At 39.3% G+C, this 18,549-nt stretch overlaps 1 protein-coding gene across 5 annotated transcripts in view; it reads right to left on the reverse strand.

The window, feature by feature from the left end:
• The window catches only part of TTLL9 (tubulin tyrosine ligase like 9), a 198,731-nt gene that overhangs the window by 143,393 nt on the left and 36,789 nt on the right, over positions 1–18,549 (reverse strand). For 3 of the 5 annotated variants that reach the window (XM_033963248.1, XM_033963243.1, XM_033963244.1), the window contains exons 3-4: positions 14,039–14,131; positions 13,661–13,772 (exon numbers count right to left, since the gene is read on the reverse strand). In XM_033963248.1, the coding sequence (XP_033819139.1) occupies positions 13,661–13,772; positions 14,039–14,131 (205 nt within the window). The remainder of the gene's footprint in view (positions 1–13,660; positions 13,773–14,038; positions 14,132–18,549) is intronic. The other 2 variants (XM_033963247.1, XM_033963246.1) reach the window with 1 other exon arrangement.

The following is an 18,549-nucleotide window of genomic DNA, read 5'->3' on the forward strand; positions in this document are numbered from 1 at the left end:
TGCACCAGCAGGTTGTCTCGAAGTAGTTAACCTTGATGACGATGCATACCATGAGGGAGAGACAACCTGTTATGCTGGGAGGCGTCAGCGTGAATATTTGATCTGCATCAAGAGACTCGATGCCTATGAGACCTGTGATGCTAGGAAGTATGCACTGGTACTGATAGCTCAATAGCCGGTACCATCGGTGCAGCAAGTTGTCCCGAAATGGATAACCTTGATGAGGATGCATGCCATGAGGGAGAGACAACATGTGAAGCTGGAGAGTGTTGGCATCATTGATTGGTCTGCATCAAGAGACTCGATGCTGTAGAGACCTATGATGCTTGTTGGGAAGTGGATGCTTTAGAGCTGGCTCCCTTGATGTTGAAATCGATGTAGAAGCTTTCGATATCGACGGCTGAGAAGATCTGGCGATGTCTATGGTCATGCCGAACAACTACTCCTGCTAAGCTCAAAGGACCTTAACAGAGAGTGGTTTGAAAAGGAACAGAGTACAAGCCCTGATGTGGAGGCCAGGGTCTAAACTCTGAAGATACCAGTTATGAAGATCAGCTACAGAAATAGACTGCTAGCACAAACTGCCATTCTCAAAACCCGTCAAAGGTTTCAACATGGATGGAAAATAATTAACTCGGCGAGTTAAACTGAATTCTAAAGCATGAAACCTGCCGAGGCCACCCCCCACCCCCGAGTAAACGGGGAAAAAAGAAAATAAAGTTTTCTCTACTCGTTTAACGAAAGGAAAGAAAATCAAATGTAAAAGGAAGAAAATTATGCAAAGCAGGAAGGCAACGTCAACTGAATGGAGTTCAATCAAAAACAGACTACTTTACAGAAAACAAAGAAATGAGATACCTCGAGAGCCTCTTTGTGTAGGAAGGCAGTCACGCATGCACGGTGCAGATAGTCACGAGCACTTTAAAAAATTTTAAGTGACAGTTCACTTTCAGACTGTCCATACTGGGCTCCGTGGATGATGTCACCCATATGTGAGAATATGCTGCCTGCTTGTCCTAGGTTAATAAGTTTAAGGCAGATCACAATAAAACATTGGACATACCCAGGAATTTACAAAATAAAATCATATCAAAATTCCATACAATGAAACACCTATCAAATTACAAACTGAGAAAATAAAAATGTTTTCAAAGATCTTCTAAAAGCTTTATAGTCTGCAGTTTCACAGAGTTTAAGAGGCAGCACTCTTCACAACCTAGCAGCCTGAAAGGTAAAATAAGAATTAAAGAGCATCTGAGAGGAATGGCTTTGAAAAAAATTAAATTGAAAAGGACAAACCTGACCTCAACAAGGTTACTCTCGTAGCTGATGAGAGATTTACACAATTTACATGTAAACTATGACGCCCCATGCAAATTCTTAAACAATATACAATAAAACTTTTTGCCTCAATCAGGAGCCAGTATATACTGTACATTTATAATTAATAGATAAAAATGTAATCAGACTTCGAAAGTGAAAACTTCATCTGCACTGCTATGTTCTGGACTGTCCAAAGTTCTCAGGATTTGCTTCGGCCAGACCAGATAAACAACATTACAGTAATCCAGCTGAGGAAATAACAGTGCCTGGACCAATACACTGAAATGCGTTACATTAAAAAATTTTACGGAGACAGTGTAATTTCCTCATCGAGAAAAAAGGTTTCTTGACCAGGAAACTGATGAGGGTCCAGAGATAAAATGTGATTCCACATCCATATCATGGAACACAGTCTGTAATTCTGATTATTGATTCTAATCAAATCGCCTGGAATATTAAAAGGGTGTTTACTTACTAACATAATCTTTGTTTTCTCTTCATTCAGGTTTAAATGAAAATTAACATCCAATCACTTTTAATCGACATACACTTTTGAGCAAGCCTAATGGCACTATAGCACAATTACTTACCTGTAACAGGTATTATCCAGGGACAGCAGGTAGATATTCTCACAGATGGGTGTTGTTATCCACAGAGCCCCAGTATAGACAGTGCAAAAGTTTACTGCCACTTGACTTCTTTAGAAGTCTAAAGACCGCCCATACGTGCATGCACTTGTGCCTTCCTGCCTAACGTCGATTCGCAGGACCTTCAGTTCAGAAAAAAACAACAACTAAGAAGCCAACTAGGGGAGGTAGGAGGATTGTGAGGATATTTGCCTGCTGTCCCTGGATAACACCTTTGCTTTATCCCAGGACAAGCAGGCAGCATATTCTCACAGATGGGACTCCCTAGATAATATGGAAGAGATGGAGGGAAGTTGGCATCTAAACAGAGAATAATTTTCCAGAACTGCTTGGCCAAACCGACTATCCCATCTGGAATAAATCTCCAGACAGTAGTGAGATGTGAAAGTATGTATTGAAGACCAAGTTGCTGTTTAAAAAATGTCCTCAGTGGAAGTGGCACATCCAATGACTACAACAAATTCAAACAAGCCCAAGATCCTGTCTCCCCAGCACTGGCTGCAGCCCATGGTTACCCTTAACCAAACACTGCATCTTCAGAGGCCCAGTACTAGCATATAAATCACTCTACAAAATGGTACCCAGATATTTCTCACATAAACTCCTTCCCTACACCCCTGGGTGAATATTTTGCTCCCAGAGTGAAATATGCCTACATACACTCCTCGACATGCCCTCCAGTTCCAAACAGCTTTGACCTGCTCCTACTCCCATTTCATACCAAACCTATGGAGCAACCTACCCCCACATATCAGATCCCTAGAGGGTCTTCTAAATTTCAGGAAAACCATAATAAAAACCAATTTCTTTGCCTAACCTCTCCACTCAACCTAAAGCCTAGAAAATACTTGATCATTTGCTAAGCTTAGAAATCTCCGCTAGAACTTATACTGTGACTTTGTAATTTTGTATAGTCATATCACCATACAAGATAACATTGTATCTCTGTAATTGTGTTCAGTCATACCACCATGTAAGATAAGATGTCTCAACATGTATTAATCTAAGAGTACTCTTAGGTGATAGTATATTGTAATGCTATGTTAATTAATCTGTAACCCTTTCTGAGCTCTTTGGGGAGGATGGGATATAAAACTAAATAAATAAACTCCTGAAATGATTGCTCTAACTCGACCAGCTCGAGCATAGCAAAATAAGATACAGTCCGCCAACCATGCTGAGATTGTTCTCTTGGTTACAGGAGATCCCAGCTTATTAGGATCAAATGACAAGATTAGTTGAGTGAAAGTTCTATAAGGCTTGGTCCAATCCAAGTAGTAAGCCAAAGCTCGTTTATAACTCAATGACTGGAGTGCAGCTTCACCAGGGTAAGAATGCGGTCTTGGGAACAAGACAGGCAGAACTATAGACTGAGTGAGATGAAATTCCAAGATTACTTTAGGTAGAAATTTGGGATGCTTGCGAAGAACAACTTTGTCATGATAGAACGTTGTATAAGGTGGGTTTGAGATTAGTGCTTGCAATTTACTAACTCTGCATGTAGATGCGGTGCAGATTAAGAAAACCACTTTCTAAGTGAGGTACTTGAGTGAAGAATTCACTAATGGTTCAAAAGGAAGGTTCATCAAAGCAGAGAGAATAACGTTGAGGTCCCAAGCCGAAGTTGTAGAATCGGAAGTCAAAGGCCCTGGGAAGAGGGCCGCACCGGGGACGCCTCCATGCCAAACAGCAACTCCCACAAAATACAGCGACGCTTAAACGCACGTGCTGTGAGCGTGGAGCAAGGCCGGCACGATTTTGGAAGATGTTGAGGACCGAGACACTGAAGACAGCGTCGATGCGGGTCCGTCAACGAAATCGCGCGCTGGCACTTGACACACTTTTTAAAACCGGTAACAGGCCGGGACATAGGCTGAAAAAGCTCCGCTGCAAGGTCGAAGCCGCGGGGCCGCGGCCGCGCGACCTGCCCGGTCGAACATTCAAACTAAATTTTTTTTTTGCAAAAACAACAAAACGCAACGTGAGCCAACAGGAATGAGCAAAAGAGCCGAAACCCGCGGGCACAGAAGGCACAAAAAGTAACTTCGCGTAGAGAGTTCAAAGGCAAACTTCTCAGCTCCGCGGAAGAGAAAGAACTGAGGAGACACGCCCGGTGCATCGGGCGGGAAGGCACTCGCGCATGCGCGGTGTGGGCAACTCGAAACTTCTAAAAGTTTCTACAAGCAAGTTATGCTTGTGAGATGTCCGCATCGGGGCTCCGTTGGATGACGTCACCCACTAGTGAGAATACCTGCCTGCTTGTCCTGGGATAATAATGTATTGTTGCAAAAAAGGGACCTTGCACTCAGGAAGATACTTCTGAAGAGCAGCGACCTGCTGAACCAAGTGCTTGGCAAGCATGGCATTCTAAAAATGCTTGCCAAAGCGGTCCATGGTATTACCCTCTCTGCCAGGAGGGACAGAAGCATATACACTGGCCCCTGCAGACTTCTTCAGAGTGGACTCCATCAGGAGGGACTCATGAGAAAGCTGAGGCTTGTCAAAACCCAGAATAGAAATTACTTTATAGAGGGCGTCGAGCTTGCGAGGAGCACCCGGAACAGTTAAAGGAGTATCCAGATTTGTATAAAAAGTCTCCCATAAAATATCATGAAGAGGGAGCTTGAGAAACTCTTTAGGTGGTTGATCAAAATCTAGAGCATCCTAAAATGCTATAGATTTTTTGGAATCAGACTCCAGAAAGTGTCCCTGACATCTCCCTCAAAAATTTGGAGAAAGAAGTCTGTTCTGGTTTGGGAACAGATTCTTGGGAGGAGGGATCTTTATCTGAGAAGGCCTCATCATCTGAGACAAGTGGCTCTTCAGAATCTTCGCAAAGATCCAAGTCCCGTACCGGTGGGAGACAGTTCCGGGAACCCGGCATCGAGGACTCAATATTTTTAGTCTTCCGCACCAATTTACCTGATCTGACCGACATCGAGTCAGGAGAGGTATGGGCAGAAGAACGGCGTCTAACTGGCTCCGACATCAACTCTGGAGCATGTGGCACCGAAAAAACCTTCTGCGGAGGGACGGCACCAGACACTGGTTCCATAAACATCGGTGTCGGGGCCAGAGTCGAAAGGATCTGGGTCGACACCACAGAGGTAGAGGTAATCAGTACCGCTAAGGTCGTTACCGACAACACGGGCACAGACCGGACCGGCACCGAGGGAGGCAGTGGCAGCAAGGCAGGTAGAATAAGCTGCAACTGCTCTTTAAGTTGGACTTGCATTATCGCTGCAATTTTATTGTCCAAAGATTGCACCGGTACCGCTTGCTTTTTCGCCAGTACCTTCGGTGCTGCTCTGTGCTCTGGAGATGAGGAGGCCATGACGAGGCACTCACCTCAATCGGAGCCGAGCGTTTTTTAGGGCGCCTTGAGGTCGGCAGGACTTGGCTCACTGCATGAGAGACCTGAGGACCCACAGGAGTAGGGGAAGGGTTTTTAGCCGGCTTACCTACCGAGTGCAATACCGATGAAGAGTCTTGCGGTGTCGAAGAATGCGGCACCGATTTCGGCATGGACGTCAGGGCCGATGTCAAATCACCCTCCATGCCGGTGCCAAAGAGTAACCGCTGCTGAATTTCTCGGTTTTTGAGGGTCCTCTTCTGCAGAGATGAACAACGGGTGTAGGAATCAGCCCTATGATCTGGACCCAAGCACTGAAGGCACCGGCGGTGTGGATCTGTGAGGGAAATAGGGCGAGCACACCGTTGACACTTCTTAAAACCCGATTGTAGACAGGACTTGATGGGGAACATGGCCTCAGCAAAATCGAAGGTCGAGGCCTGAACAGGCCCCACGAAAAAGGAAAAAAGAAAAGTTGTTTTTTTTAAAACGAACCGAAAAGAAAAAGAATGAAATAAAATTAAGAAAAAAATGCCGCGCGAGCGGGAAGGCAACGAAAAATCTTCAACAGCCGTTGAAACGCGACTTCTTAGCTCCGCGGAAACTAAGAAACTGAGGGACCGTGCCCCTATGTTGGGCGGGAAGGCACTTGCGCATGCACGGTGTGGACCATCGAGAACTTTCCAAGTTCTTAAAGTGTCCGTACCGGGGCTCCGTTGGTGACGTCACCCATCAGTGAGAATATGCTGTCTCCCATATAAAGATATGGGATAAAAAAAGGTACGGGGGTTTGGGTTTTTTGGGGGGTGGAAAAAGTGCGTCTTATGCAGCGAAAAATACGGTACATATTAAATGGAGTGGTTGAAAGTAGGGAGTCCTGAGGGAGCCCAAGTCCTCAATGTAACATTAGACAAAGTTATCCTATAAAACCTTGATTAAAACCCCTAGAACCATTTCAGGACATTGCACGACATTCTCCTTTAATTCTCCTTCTATCTTCTTTAATCAGTTTTGTTATTGTTTTACCTTGACTAAACAATGAACATAACATTTTCTAATTTCTGGCAATATTAATGAATTACCTATCAGTCTGCAGTCATGCACTACCTATCAAATCCTTCAAAAAAGATGAAGACTCCTGTTTTCTGCTATTTTGGATTAGTTTTTTTAAAATATAGTATAATTCATCAAGTTTTTAAATTAATGAAGGGCGTGGCTTGGACGCGAACTCGGATGGTTGGGTAAACGAGTAGCTCCACATAGACAAGCATATATATAAGAAATACTACCAATATTTTTTAAGAAATTACTAAAATATATTACAGCATGACTTCTACTAAACAAAATAAAGCTGATTTGGGAGCCGGAATATCTGGAAGCAACAAGAGGTCGAAACCAGAGCCAGGTACACCCTCTAAAACCCCGCTGCCAACAGAAAAAAATCTCGACGTTATGGAAGAACTGAGACAAATAAAAGAAATTGTCTTAGATAGTAATAAAAAACTACAAAAAGCGATAGAAGAAGCCGCAATACTTACTAAAAGAGTGGACATGACAGAAAACAGAATTTCAACATTGGAAGATAATACAGAACAATTAAACATAGATATGAGTCACAGCAAAATCATATGGAAAGAAGTGACAGAAATCAAAAAAAATCTTGAAGACAGCCGAAATCGCGAACGAAGGAATAATTTGAGAATAATTGGATTACCGGAAGGAGTGGAAAAAAATGATCCGATTGCCTTTCTGGAAAAATTTCTACCTAAAATATTGCCACTAAAATTTAAAACAGAACTAGAAATCGAAAGAGCACACAGGATTCCAACACAAAGAAAAAACACTCAAACGGGTTCGAGAACTTTAATATTTAAACTTTTAAGGCATCAACAAGCAATTGAAATATGTCAACTAGCCAAGGAATACAAGAATCTCAAATGTCAGGACTCAAAAATACATATAGTCCCAGATTTTGCGAAAGAAACAGCATCAAGAAGAAAACAATTCCTAGACATGAGACCCCAACTGAGATCTCTAGGAGCCAGATTTGGGCTCCTTTACCCAGCGGTAATGAAGGTTACCATAGCCAACAAAACACAAAACTTTACGGATCCCATAAAACTACAAGAATTTTTGGATCAACATGAACAACCAATGGCAATTTAAAGACATTTGATGATTACTTTATGAAAATTATAAACTTATATACTTTGTATGGTTTACAGGACTTTCAATATGGAAAAAGAACTTTTTAAAAAACATCGGTTAAGGATTTGGAACTTTCAAGGCAACGGAAAAAGAACACACAGGGATCGAACTAAAGATTTGAATAACATTCTTCATGGAAAGCAAAGAGAAGATAAAAACCTGAAGAAAAACACAAGATTTAATTCTAGAATTCTAAATAGAATAGACTTACATGCAGGAATGTAAAATGGACAGAGATCCGTCTTCGAATGATGACGAAGGAAGTTTTTCTCTTAAACAAAAGACTGAAAGATATACTGATTGGCTGAAAAATATTGAGGGCGGAGTAATGAAGAGAAGGAGAATTATCCTTCAATCACAAAGATGATTATAGAAAAAGGGAGAACAACATGTAATGATTGGTTTACTCGAACGATTTTCTATGAAAGGCGGTACTTCCGGTTAAACTTGCGTTCCAAATACATTACAATGCGTTTCATATACGCTACATTAGAAAATATTTACAAAAAGAATTTATTTGAAACGCAAAAATTCCGAATAAGTTTTTTTTTTTTTATTTCTCTTGAACTTCATGTTTGTTCTTAATATAAAAATTGTAATTTACAATAAATCCAGTTCTCCCTTTTTCTGTTTAGTTATGAAAGAATCTGACATCCCCAGTATGAATAGACTAACCCCCTCTTTTGCGGAACTGTGATGGCGGTTTCTGACGCGGGGGGCCGCACTGGATGGCGCTGCTCCCAAGGCTTATAGAAAATTGAAGACCATCCAGGGCGACGCGAGGAGGCTACCCGTGCTGGAGACTGCTGTTACGGTTTCGTAAAGGAAAGCCTAAGTCTGGATGCCTTCAACACGATACTTTTATCACCATTCATACCCAGGTTTGTAAGCTTTCCAAGGTGACAACAATTCATCACCTTGAAAAGACCCAAAAAAAAAAAATTGTAATTGATGGTTTTAAAACAACATATTCTGATATTTGAAATATAGGCGATGTGAAGGATGAATATATTTCATCATATTTAAAAAAAAAAAATAAAAATAAAAATAAAAATATGATAGATATTATTTCATTTGGAATAAGTCATTCTTATAAACTTAAAGAAATACAAATAAAGAAATTAATCTTTTATATTTTAAGAATGACCAAAATTTTTTAAATATATTTCTTTGATTCAGGGGAAAGAAAGAAAAAAAAAAAAAAATTTACAAATATAGAGAAATTTATGGTAGTACTTTAGATAAATTATTAATAGCTTGAAGGAGTTATCTAAATCTAACCTCAATCTGCGTATCCAAGTTTTCGTAATTAATAAGGGAGGGAAGGGAGGGATGGGAGGGAATAAAGGGGAGTTATATAAGGAAAATATGGGTATGAAGGAGGGAAAAGATATAAAATATTTAAAATACTGGGAAAATTTTATTTTTCTTAAAAATATATATTATTTAATTACTGAAAAATTTAAAAAGATAAATGGATCTTAAAATAATGTCATTAAATGTTAATGGTCTAAATCATATGATAAAAAGGAAAAAAGCATTATCATTTTAAAAAAGGCAAAATACAGATATATGCTTTATACAAGAGACCCACCTCTCACATATAGAATCTAATAAGCTAGAAGGAGGTTGGGTCAAACACTGTTTTTTCTCACCAGCTATAGGGAAAAAAGCGGGTGTTGCTATTTTAGTTAATAAAAAATGTTCTGCTTCATTCAAATTAAAAGCTTCAGATATTCATGGAAGATGGGTAATTGTGGAAATAAATATGGGAAATACTGCCATGACGTTGTTTAATATATACGCTCCTAATTCGAACCAAAATGAATTCTTTAAAACTCTTCAACAACTGATTTTACCACTGGCTACTACAAATCTTATAGTAGCTGGGGATTTCAATGCTGTAATGGATCCTTTATTAGATAAAAACCCAAGTAGAGTTATGAAAAATCTATGGGATTAGAAAATTTAATTCAATCTTGCGATTTAATAGATATTTGGCGAACACTTCATTTTGATGCTCGGGAATTTTCTTTTTGTTCTCATGTTCATAATTCTTTTTCAAGAATAGATTATATTTTTACTTCAAATCATCTAGCACAACAGGTGACACAGGCCGCCATTGAGCCTATTATTTTATCTGATCATGGTGGAGTATGGATCAAAATTAAAATTATTGATCAAAATAATAATAGACCAATTTGGAAGTTGGAATTTGGAAGTTGTTGACTGATCCAATTTTTTGTGAAAACCTTATAACAAAAATGAAAGAATTTTTTCAAATAAATGATAAAGATGAGATTAATAGAGAAACTCTATGGGATGCCTTTAAGGCATCAATTAGAGGGCAAATAATTTCTTATTCAGCTTTTATTAAAAAACAAAATAAAAAACGATTTTTAATCTTAGAAAAAGAGATTAAAAATTTGGAATCAAAACTTATAGAAAAATGGGAATATTCTATTCAACAAGAATTATTAAAACTAAAAATTAAATATAATGAGATCTCATCTAAAATGATTAGGAAAGATTTGTTCTCTCAACAAACATTGTATTATGGTAACTCAAATAAGTCGGGAAGAATATTGGCAAATTATCTTAAAGCAAAAAAAAGGAAAACAAAACTAATTGCTATAAAAGATGAAAATGGTGATATATATACACAAAATGAACCTATTTTAAAACAATTCCTAAAATTTTATAAATCTCTTTATTCTTCCGAGACTTATATAAATAAAGAAAAAGATGGTTTAGAATTTTTGAAAATGTTAGAGGGTCCAAAAATTCCTGAACATATAAAACGAAGTTTAGAAGAACCAATATCACTAAAAGAATTAGGAACAGCTTTGAATTCCCTTAGAGTTGGATCCGCTCCAGGTGGTGATGGATATACAGTTGAGTTCTATAAAACATTTCAAAATTTTTTATTACCCTATTTATTAAATCTTTATCAATATCAACTTAATAAAGGTTGTATTAACGGCACTATATCAGAATCTTTAACTATTGTTTTGCCAAAACCTAATAAAGATCCCACTTTGGTCTCAAACTATAGGCCAATATCTTTAATAAATGTAGACGGAAAATTATTAGCAAAAATACTTGCGTTAAGATTGGCTAATGCTCTCCCCCACATTATAGGTATGCATCAAACAGGATTCGTTGCTCAAAGACATTCATCTCACAATACCAGATTAACATTCCATATGCTATATTTAACAAAGAAAACGAATGAGCCTACTTTTGCTGTTTCATTGGATGCAGAAAAGGCTTTTGATAGAGTAGAATGGCCTTTTATGTATCAGGCAATGGAATGGTTTGGTATAGGTCCTGGATTCATACAAATGATACAAACATTGTATAGCTCCCCTTCTGCAAGATTATATATCAATAATACGTTTTCAGAAAAATTTAATCTACAGAGAGGAGTTAGACAAGGATGTCCCTTGTCTCCTTTACTGTTTGATATTGTTTTAGAACCCTTAATATTAGCTATCCAACAAGCAAAGGAGATACAAGGTATACCTCATTCAGACAGAGAATATAAAATATCTGCTTATGCAGACGATTTATTATTATATTTGAGGAATCCAGAATCCACCATTCCATATCTACTTGAACTAATTGAGAAATTTGGAAGTTTTTCAGGATATAAAATTAACTGGAATAAATCAGAAGTTCTTCCTCTAAATGTATATTGTACAAAAGGTTTATTTGATACATTCTCTTTTGTTTGGAAGGAAGAATCTATTAAATATCTTGGAATTTTGATTACAAAAACAATAGATGAAACAATGAAAATTAATGAAAAATGTCTAATACAGAAAGTGACAGAAATGTGTGAACAATGGAAGCCTTTACATTTATCTTGGTGGGGAAGAGTACAAACCGTTAAAATGATGATTTTGCCTGTAGTTTGCTACCAAATGGGGATGATACCAGTTTTCTTTCAAGAATCTTTTTATACAAAATTAAATAGAATTTTGACAAAATTTATTTGGCTTAATAAAAAACCAAGAATTGCTTTAGTGTCGTTGCAAAAACCAATTAAGGAGGGAGGGGTAAATTTTCCCAACTTTTATAGGTATCATCAAGCCTATATTTTACGTCATGGTATGTATTGGATCCTCCCAGAGCCCACTGATAATATTCCAGACTGGTTCTGGCTGGAATGGAGACTTATATTTCCATTACGTCTTAGTCATGTAATTAGTATCAAAATGCCAAGGTTATACAAAGATCATAAAATATTTATGGATACCTGGAAAACTCTAAGATACATAAGTAATTTAACTCAAATTCCAATTAGTAAATCAACTACTCAAACAATATGGCTAAACCCCAAGATCAAAATTGGCGGTTTTAAAGTCATCTGGAAACATTGGATGACAGCAGGCATTCGTATTTTGGATGATGTAATAAAAAATGATAAGTTGCTGGAGTTTTCACAATTGCAACATAAATTTGGTCTTAATAAAACACAATATTTTAAATGGTTGCAATTGAAGCAATCTATTCAGGAAGGGTTCCCTGAATGGAAAAACCTTGCTAAATATCACAGTTTGGAATTCTTATGTTTCCAGATGGACTCAATAGGACATAAAGCCGCACAGTGGTATAAAATAATATCTGGATTTATAAATAAAAAACCAAAAAATGGTCTTAGAGACATTTGGAGCATTGAGATAAAACACCAAATTAGTGCATCTCAATGGCCACGACTTTGGTCTTGGAGGCTAAAATGTACGGTGTCAGCATCTATGAGACAAACTTGGTTTTTTCTTCTTCACAGAGCATTTTGGACCCCTGTTCGTTTGCAAAAAATAGATAGCTCAAAGTCTAATAGATGCTGGCACTGTCATATTGAAATTGGGACATTAGATCATCTTTTATTCTTTTGTCCATTTATCTTATCATTCTGGAAATCAATTTGGCCCCAAATTAATAGAATGTTAGAAAATCCGGTTTTGACATATGATACTATATTATTTGGAACAACCATGAGAGCAAGAAGCCAAATTTCATCAAGTAATAACAAACTTTTATTTATTCTAACTGGAATAGCAATACAACAAATCACATTCAATTGGAAACAACATGATAGATTGAATTATATGTTCTGGTGGAATTCTGTATGCCATATATACAAAATGGAACTCGCTATTGCAACACATAAAGGATATATGAATAAATTTCAAAAAATATGGGGACCATTAAAAGATTTTTGTAAAGAATAATAAATTTTCCCATGAATAGAATTTGAAAAATCTGAAGACCGTTAACAGATTTCTTTAATGAATGATTAACTTTTCCCAAGATAAGATATTTGATTAGAGGGGAATGGGGTGGGCTTTTAATTCTGATTATTACATACTAATTTAATATTTGAATGAATTTACAATAAAATTGATTTTATGTATGATTGATTGGGAGGGAGGGAGGGAAAGGGGATTATTATATCCAATAAGAATTATATAAATTTAAATTTCTTGCATAATATTATAACTTTATATAACATTAATTTTCTAATGAAATGTTAAATTTGATGTTAATATATGAGTTAATCAAGTGTGTATATTCAAGTTTCTAATGAGTTTATTGAAACACTTGTTGTAACATAAGAAAATGAATAAAGATTTATAAACAAAAGTTTTTAAATTAATATACCTTGCAAAGTCTTAATGTAAACCACATTGAGCCCTCTTTAGCAGAGATGATATAGTATATAAAATGAAGGATTAGATTAGATATTTGTAATTTGTTTGTATGGTATATTTTTGTTATAAAATAGATATTACTATTAAGAACAGTGGTCCATCGTGCCCAGCAGTCCGCTCCCGTGGCGGCCCTAGGTCAAAGACCAGTGTCCTAACTGAGACCGACCCTACCTTTGTACATTCCAGTTCAGCAGGAACTCATTTAACTTTGTCTTGAATCCCTGGAGGGTGCTTTCCCTTACGACAGCCTCCAGAAGAGTGTTCCAGTTTTCCACCACTCTCTGGGTGAAAACAAACTTCCTTACGTTTGTACGGAATCTATCCCCTTTTAACTTTAGAAAGTGCCCTCTCGTTCTCCTAATCTGCTGATCTCCTACATTTGTATACATTCCATAACAAATCATCTCTGTTACCTCATAATGATTGCGAAAGTGGCAAATGCGAACATGTTCATCCATGTAGATACGGTCAAAGTTCTCTCTGAGCCAGCTCACATCACACCAGTAGAAGTCCCACTCACCCTCACTGTTGGGAAAAAGAAAGGCAGAGACTACCAATGTAGCCATAAGGAAACAAGGAGGAGCAAGACTGTACTTAAATGGGAAAACATGACCTAAACAGGGAGGAAGGAACAATAAGATGAATCCAGAACAAAAACAGATCAGATCAGTAGGGAGGGGGCAGAGACTGAGGTTGGACTGAACAGGAAGTTGGGGGGGAAAAAGAGACTAGATCAAACCTGGGAAGTACTACAGGAGCAGGCTGTGCATGTGAAAAGCAGATTGACTTACTCTTTTACCTCCATCCAGCCTGGTCTCTGTCGAAGTACATCCATGATGGTGTTCGTTAACGCACATTTGAATCGAATGCATGATCTGGGCTCTCTAAAATCAGATGCAAAAAATTTAGTAAAATGGAGTTAGATATAACTTATATTTTGCATTATCCTTCTGCACCATTAACACTGGACGCAGACTAATTTATTTTGATTTTAGTAATCAAATACAATGTCAAAAGAAGAAAAAGCAGTAAAAATCAAATGCTAGCTTCAAAATCAAATTTTTATATATCTGCCCAAATAATATGGGGTCAGAATTCAGCAGATGGAAGTCAACATTCTTTTATATAATGAGTGCTGCCAGTTAAATTACACCTGGATATTCAGTGCCAGGCCCTACCTGCAACTGAGGAGCATTTTCAATAGGCCGTCTAAGTCTGACTTTTGACGTTTTCCACAAGACATCCAAAGGTCGAGGCGGGGAAACATCCATTTTCAAAACTGCCAGATCTCCAATTTTTTTTTTTTCTTCAAAAACCAGTTACTTACAGAAATAGGTGTTATCCAGGGACAGCAGGCAGATATTTTCACATGTGGGCTACATCATCCACAAAGCCACGGTATGGATAAGGTGACCATATGTCCTGTTTTCAACGGGACCATCCCTTTATTGGACCGACCGTCCCATTGTCCCAACCCACCACTTTGTGACGCCAAAATGTCCCGTTTTCAGGGACAGCGTACCGGTGATCACTTTCCCTCCCTGCGATGCTAAAGCCTACCTCCCTCCAGTGCCAATTCAAACTCCCCCTGGTCCAATGCCGCCGCTGCTTCTTGGCCCGGAACTTCCTCTCCGACGTCAGAATTGACATCGGGAAGAAGGCTTCTGGGCAGCAAGAAGCAGCGGTTGCAATGGACCCGGGGGGGGTGGAATCGACGCGGCAGGGAGGGAGACAGGCTTTAGCGCGGCAGGGAGGGAGGGAGGTAGGCAGGCAGGCTTTGCCATGACAGGTAGACTTAGGGAGAGGGAGTGGGACCAAGGCTGGAAGGCAGTGAGGGGGACATGGGAGGGAGGCACTAAGGACATAGGAAGGAGGCACTAAGGACATAGGAAGGAGGCACTGGGGGCACTAAGGACATGGGAGGGGCACTAAGGACATGGGAAGGGAAACTAAGGACATAGGAAGGAGGTACTGAGGGCACTAAGTACATGGGAAGGAGGCACTGGGGGCACTAAGGACATGGGAAGGGGCACTAAGGACATATGAAGGAGATACTGAGGGCACTAAGGACATAGGAAGGAGGCACTGGGGGCACTAAGGATACAGGAGGTGGTACTAAGGACATAGGAAGGAGGCACTGGGGGCACTAAGGACACAGGAAGGAGCACTAAGGACATGGGAAGGAGGCACTAGGGTCACTAAGGACATGGGAAGGGGCACTAAGGACATCAGAAGGAGGCACTGAGGCACTAAGGACATAGGAAGGGGCACTAAGGACATAGGAAGGAGGCGCTGGTGGCACTAAGGACATAGGAAGTAGGCACTGTGGGCACTAAGGACATATGAAGGAAGGAGGGAGGGAATAGAAAGGGACAATTGTTGGGGCTGAATGCAGAAAGAAAGAAATGAAAGATAAGATGCACAGCCAGAAGGAAACGCAACCAGAGACTCATGAAATCACCAGACAGCAAAGGTAAGAAAAATGATTTTATTTTCAATTTAGTGATCAAAATGTGTCAGTTTTGAGAATTTATATCTGCTGTCTATATTTTGCACTATATTTGTCTATTTTTCTATAGTTACTGAGGTGACTTTGCATATTTTAAAGTCATCTGCCTTGACATCTTTGAAAACTCCCAAATATAAATGATAATTAACACTTTCTCTGTGTAATGTGCTTTGTGGTTTTCTGTCATTGACTTAAAGAATACCTTTAACTCCACTCTTTTGCACCCTGATTCATGCCCCCTCACTGCATTTACAAGTTGGCACTGACCACTACATGTGGAAAAGACTTCCCCAGGGACTCCATGAGAGTACGGGGATCTTTTCCCGAGTCATTGCATATGACCTACAGGGGTTCAGGGATACCATGCCCTCTGATTCCCAATCCTCTTTATTTGTCTATGTAGATGACATCCTCCTGTCTGCAGACACTGAATCTCTCTGTCAGCGCCTTACTGACGATCTTCTCCACTTCTTGATTTCTAAAGGCTATGCTATTAATGCTGACAAAATGCAGTCTTGTCAACAGGAAGTTACTTTCCTTAGCCATACCATCCGTGCTGATGGCAAATTTCTCTATTTTACCCTGTTGAAAGAAATAGACCAAATTGCTGTTCCTCACACAGTGCACAACTTACGTGCTTTATTTGGCCTCCTCAATTATTGTCGAGACTATATTCCTTGCCTCAGTACCCGCGTTCTCTCTCTCAGACTTCATCTTAAAGGGAATTCAGAGGGGAAAATGCCCTATTCAGTTGACTCCCACTAATTCTGACATTATCACATCTTTGAAAACTGATTTGAAACAAGCTCCACAGTTCATGCTGTCATTACAATCTCTCCCTGTAGATTTGTATGTCATTGACCACCCAGAGGGGTGGGCCACTGTAGCTTGTGAACAGGGGGTGGTAGCCGCAGTTAACGCAGTTCTGAAAATTTATCAATTTTTACCATATGCCTACATTACCTTGCACTCCACACATGTCCTGTCAAAGATTCTATCTATCCCTACTGTTACTTTTACCACTCGGAGGCTAGCTACTTACCTAACTACCCTCCTGACAGGTAATATTGACATCAAACCAGTCACCAATACCGACACTCTGTCTAATAAGGTCAAGCCATTCCTTGAGTTCTTTGGCCCCTCTGCAGTAACCTTGCATGGGTGTCCACAAGAAACACCTTCCAGACAGTTAAACCCTACAAAGATGGTTTTCACATCTTTGTAGATGGCTCACAAACCAAATCAGGCACTGCTTTTGCCTGGTTTGTGTATAACATCCAAAACCAGATTTGGGAAAGCAGCTGGAGTATAATGCCTGCTTCCCTTACCGCTCAAGCTGCAGAGTTAGCAGTTCTCTTACAAGCCCTTGAGACTTACCCAGACCAGAATCTTACCATTTACTCTGATTCTATATATGCTATTAAATGCATTGAAGAGAACCATGACATGGAAATTAGAGGAATCATTGATAGCACAGGAAAGACACTGCAACATGTCACGCTCTTAGAGTGTTTCATGACAGCCATACAACACATATGTACACCCGCAGCAATTGTCAAAATAAAAGCACATGATGACACTGATACATCATTTACCCAAAAGGCACATCAGCATGTTGACCACCTAGCCAAGGAAGCTACCACATATCCATACACAGCTCTGTTATATGTGGGTACTAGGGCCCGGCCCAATGATATCGACACCTCCTTTTCTGAAGGAGTTACCCCAGATGAACTACAACAATGGCAAAAGCTAGGTTGTAAATAGATAAAAGGAATATGGAAAACAAAGACATGAGAACATGCATATCAACTGCCTTACTATGGTTATATGCCCAAGATTATCATGTTAAAACACATGCTCCTTTTACACACCTTAGTGCTAGACTAAAACTCATAATATGGCATCCCAAACTAGATGCATTCTTGAAATAAATTGTTCAAAAGTGCCCGACTTGCATTAAGACAAATCCCAAAGGGACCCCCCTACCCCATTAGGAGTCTTACTTATCCCAGAAGGGCCGTGCAAAAGTGGTACATTGATTATACAGATATGATTTTTGAAAATCAAGGAAAAAGGTACTGTGTGTGTGTGTGTCCTTTTTCACAATGGATAGAAACATATCCATGTGCCTCAGAGACTGGAAAAGAAGATGCTGCCCAGAAAATTTGTACTGAAATTGTGAGTAGATATGGTGTTCCTGAAGCCATAGTTTCTGATAATGGAAGCCATTTCAAAAATTACCTTCTGCAGGAACTCTGCAGCTCCCTAGGCATTGAACAAAAATTTGTTACTGTTTACCGGCCGCAGGCAAACGGACTGGCAGAGAAGGCCAATGACCTAATAAAGGTAGCCCTGAAGAAATTGATGCCTCTGGAATCAAAAAATTGGCTAAAATACTTGCCTGCAGCTCTGTATGCTGTCCGTAAACGGACCTTACAGTTCAAAGATCTTATTACCAGTCCGTTCCAGTTGTGCACTGGAAGATTGCCATACTTTCCACCCTTCCAACAACCAGGCCAGAGGGCCTTGCCTCAGGTTATATCTGAATATGTTTTCTCTTTACAGAAAGCCTTGCAACTGTTAGAAGACAAAAGGAAATCCTCTGCAAGGGTCCCAACGCCTTGGGTGTACAAGTACCACAAAGGACAACAAGTATACAAGCGTACTTTTCAGAAGAACTGGAAACAACTGGCTTTCCACAGACCATACGTCATAGAGGAATCCTATCCTTTTGCGGTTAAGTTGCAAGGACATAACACTTTGGTGCACCACAAAGACATTAAACCAGCC

Source organism: Geotrypetes seraphini, chromosome 11 (assembly GCF_902459505.1).
Source record: "Geotrypetes seraphini chromosome 11, aGeoSer1.1, whole genome shotgun sequence".
Lineage (NCBI taxonomy): Eukaryota > Metazoa > Chordata > Amphibia > Gymnophiona > Dermophiidae > Geotrypetes > Geotrypetes seraphini.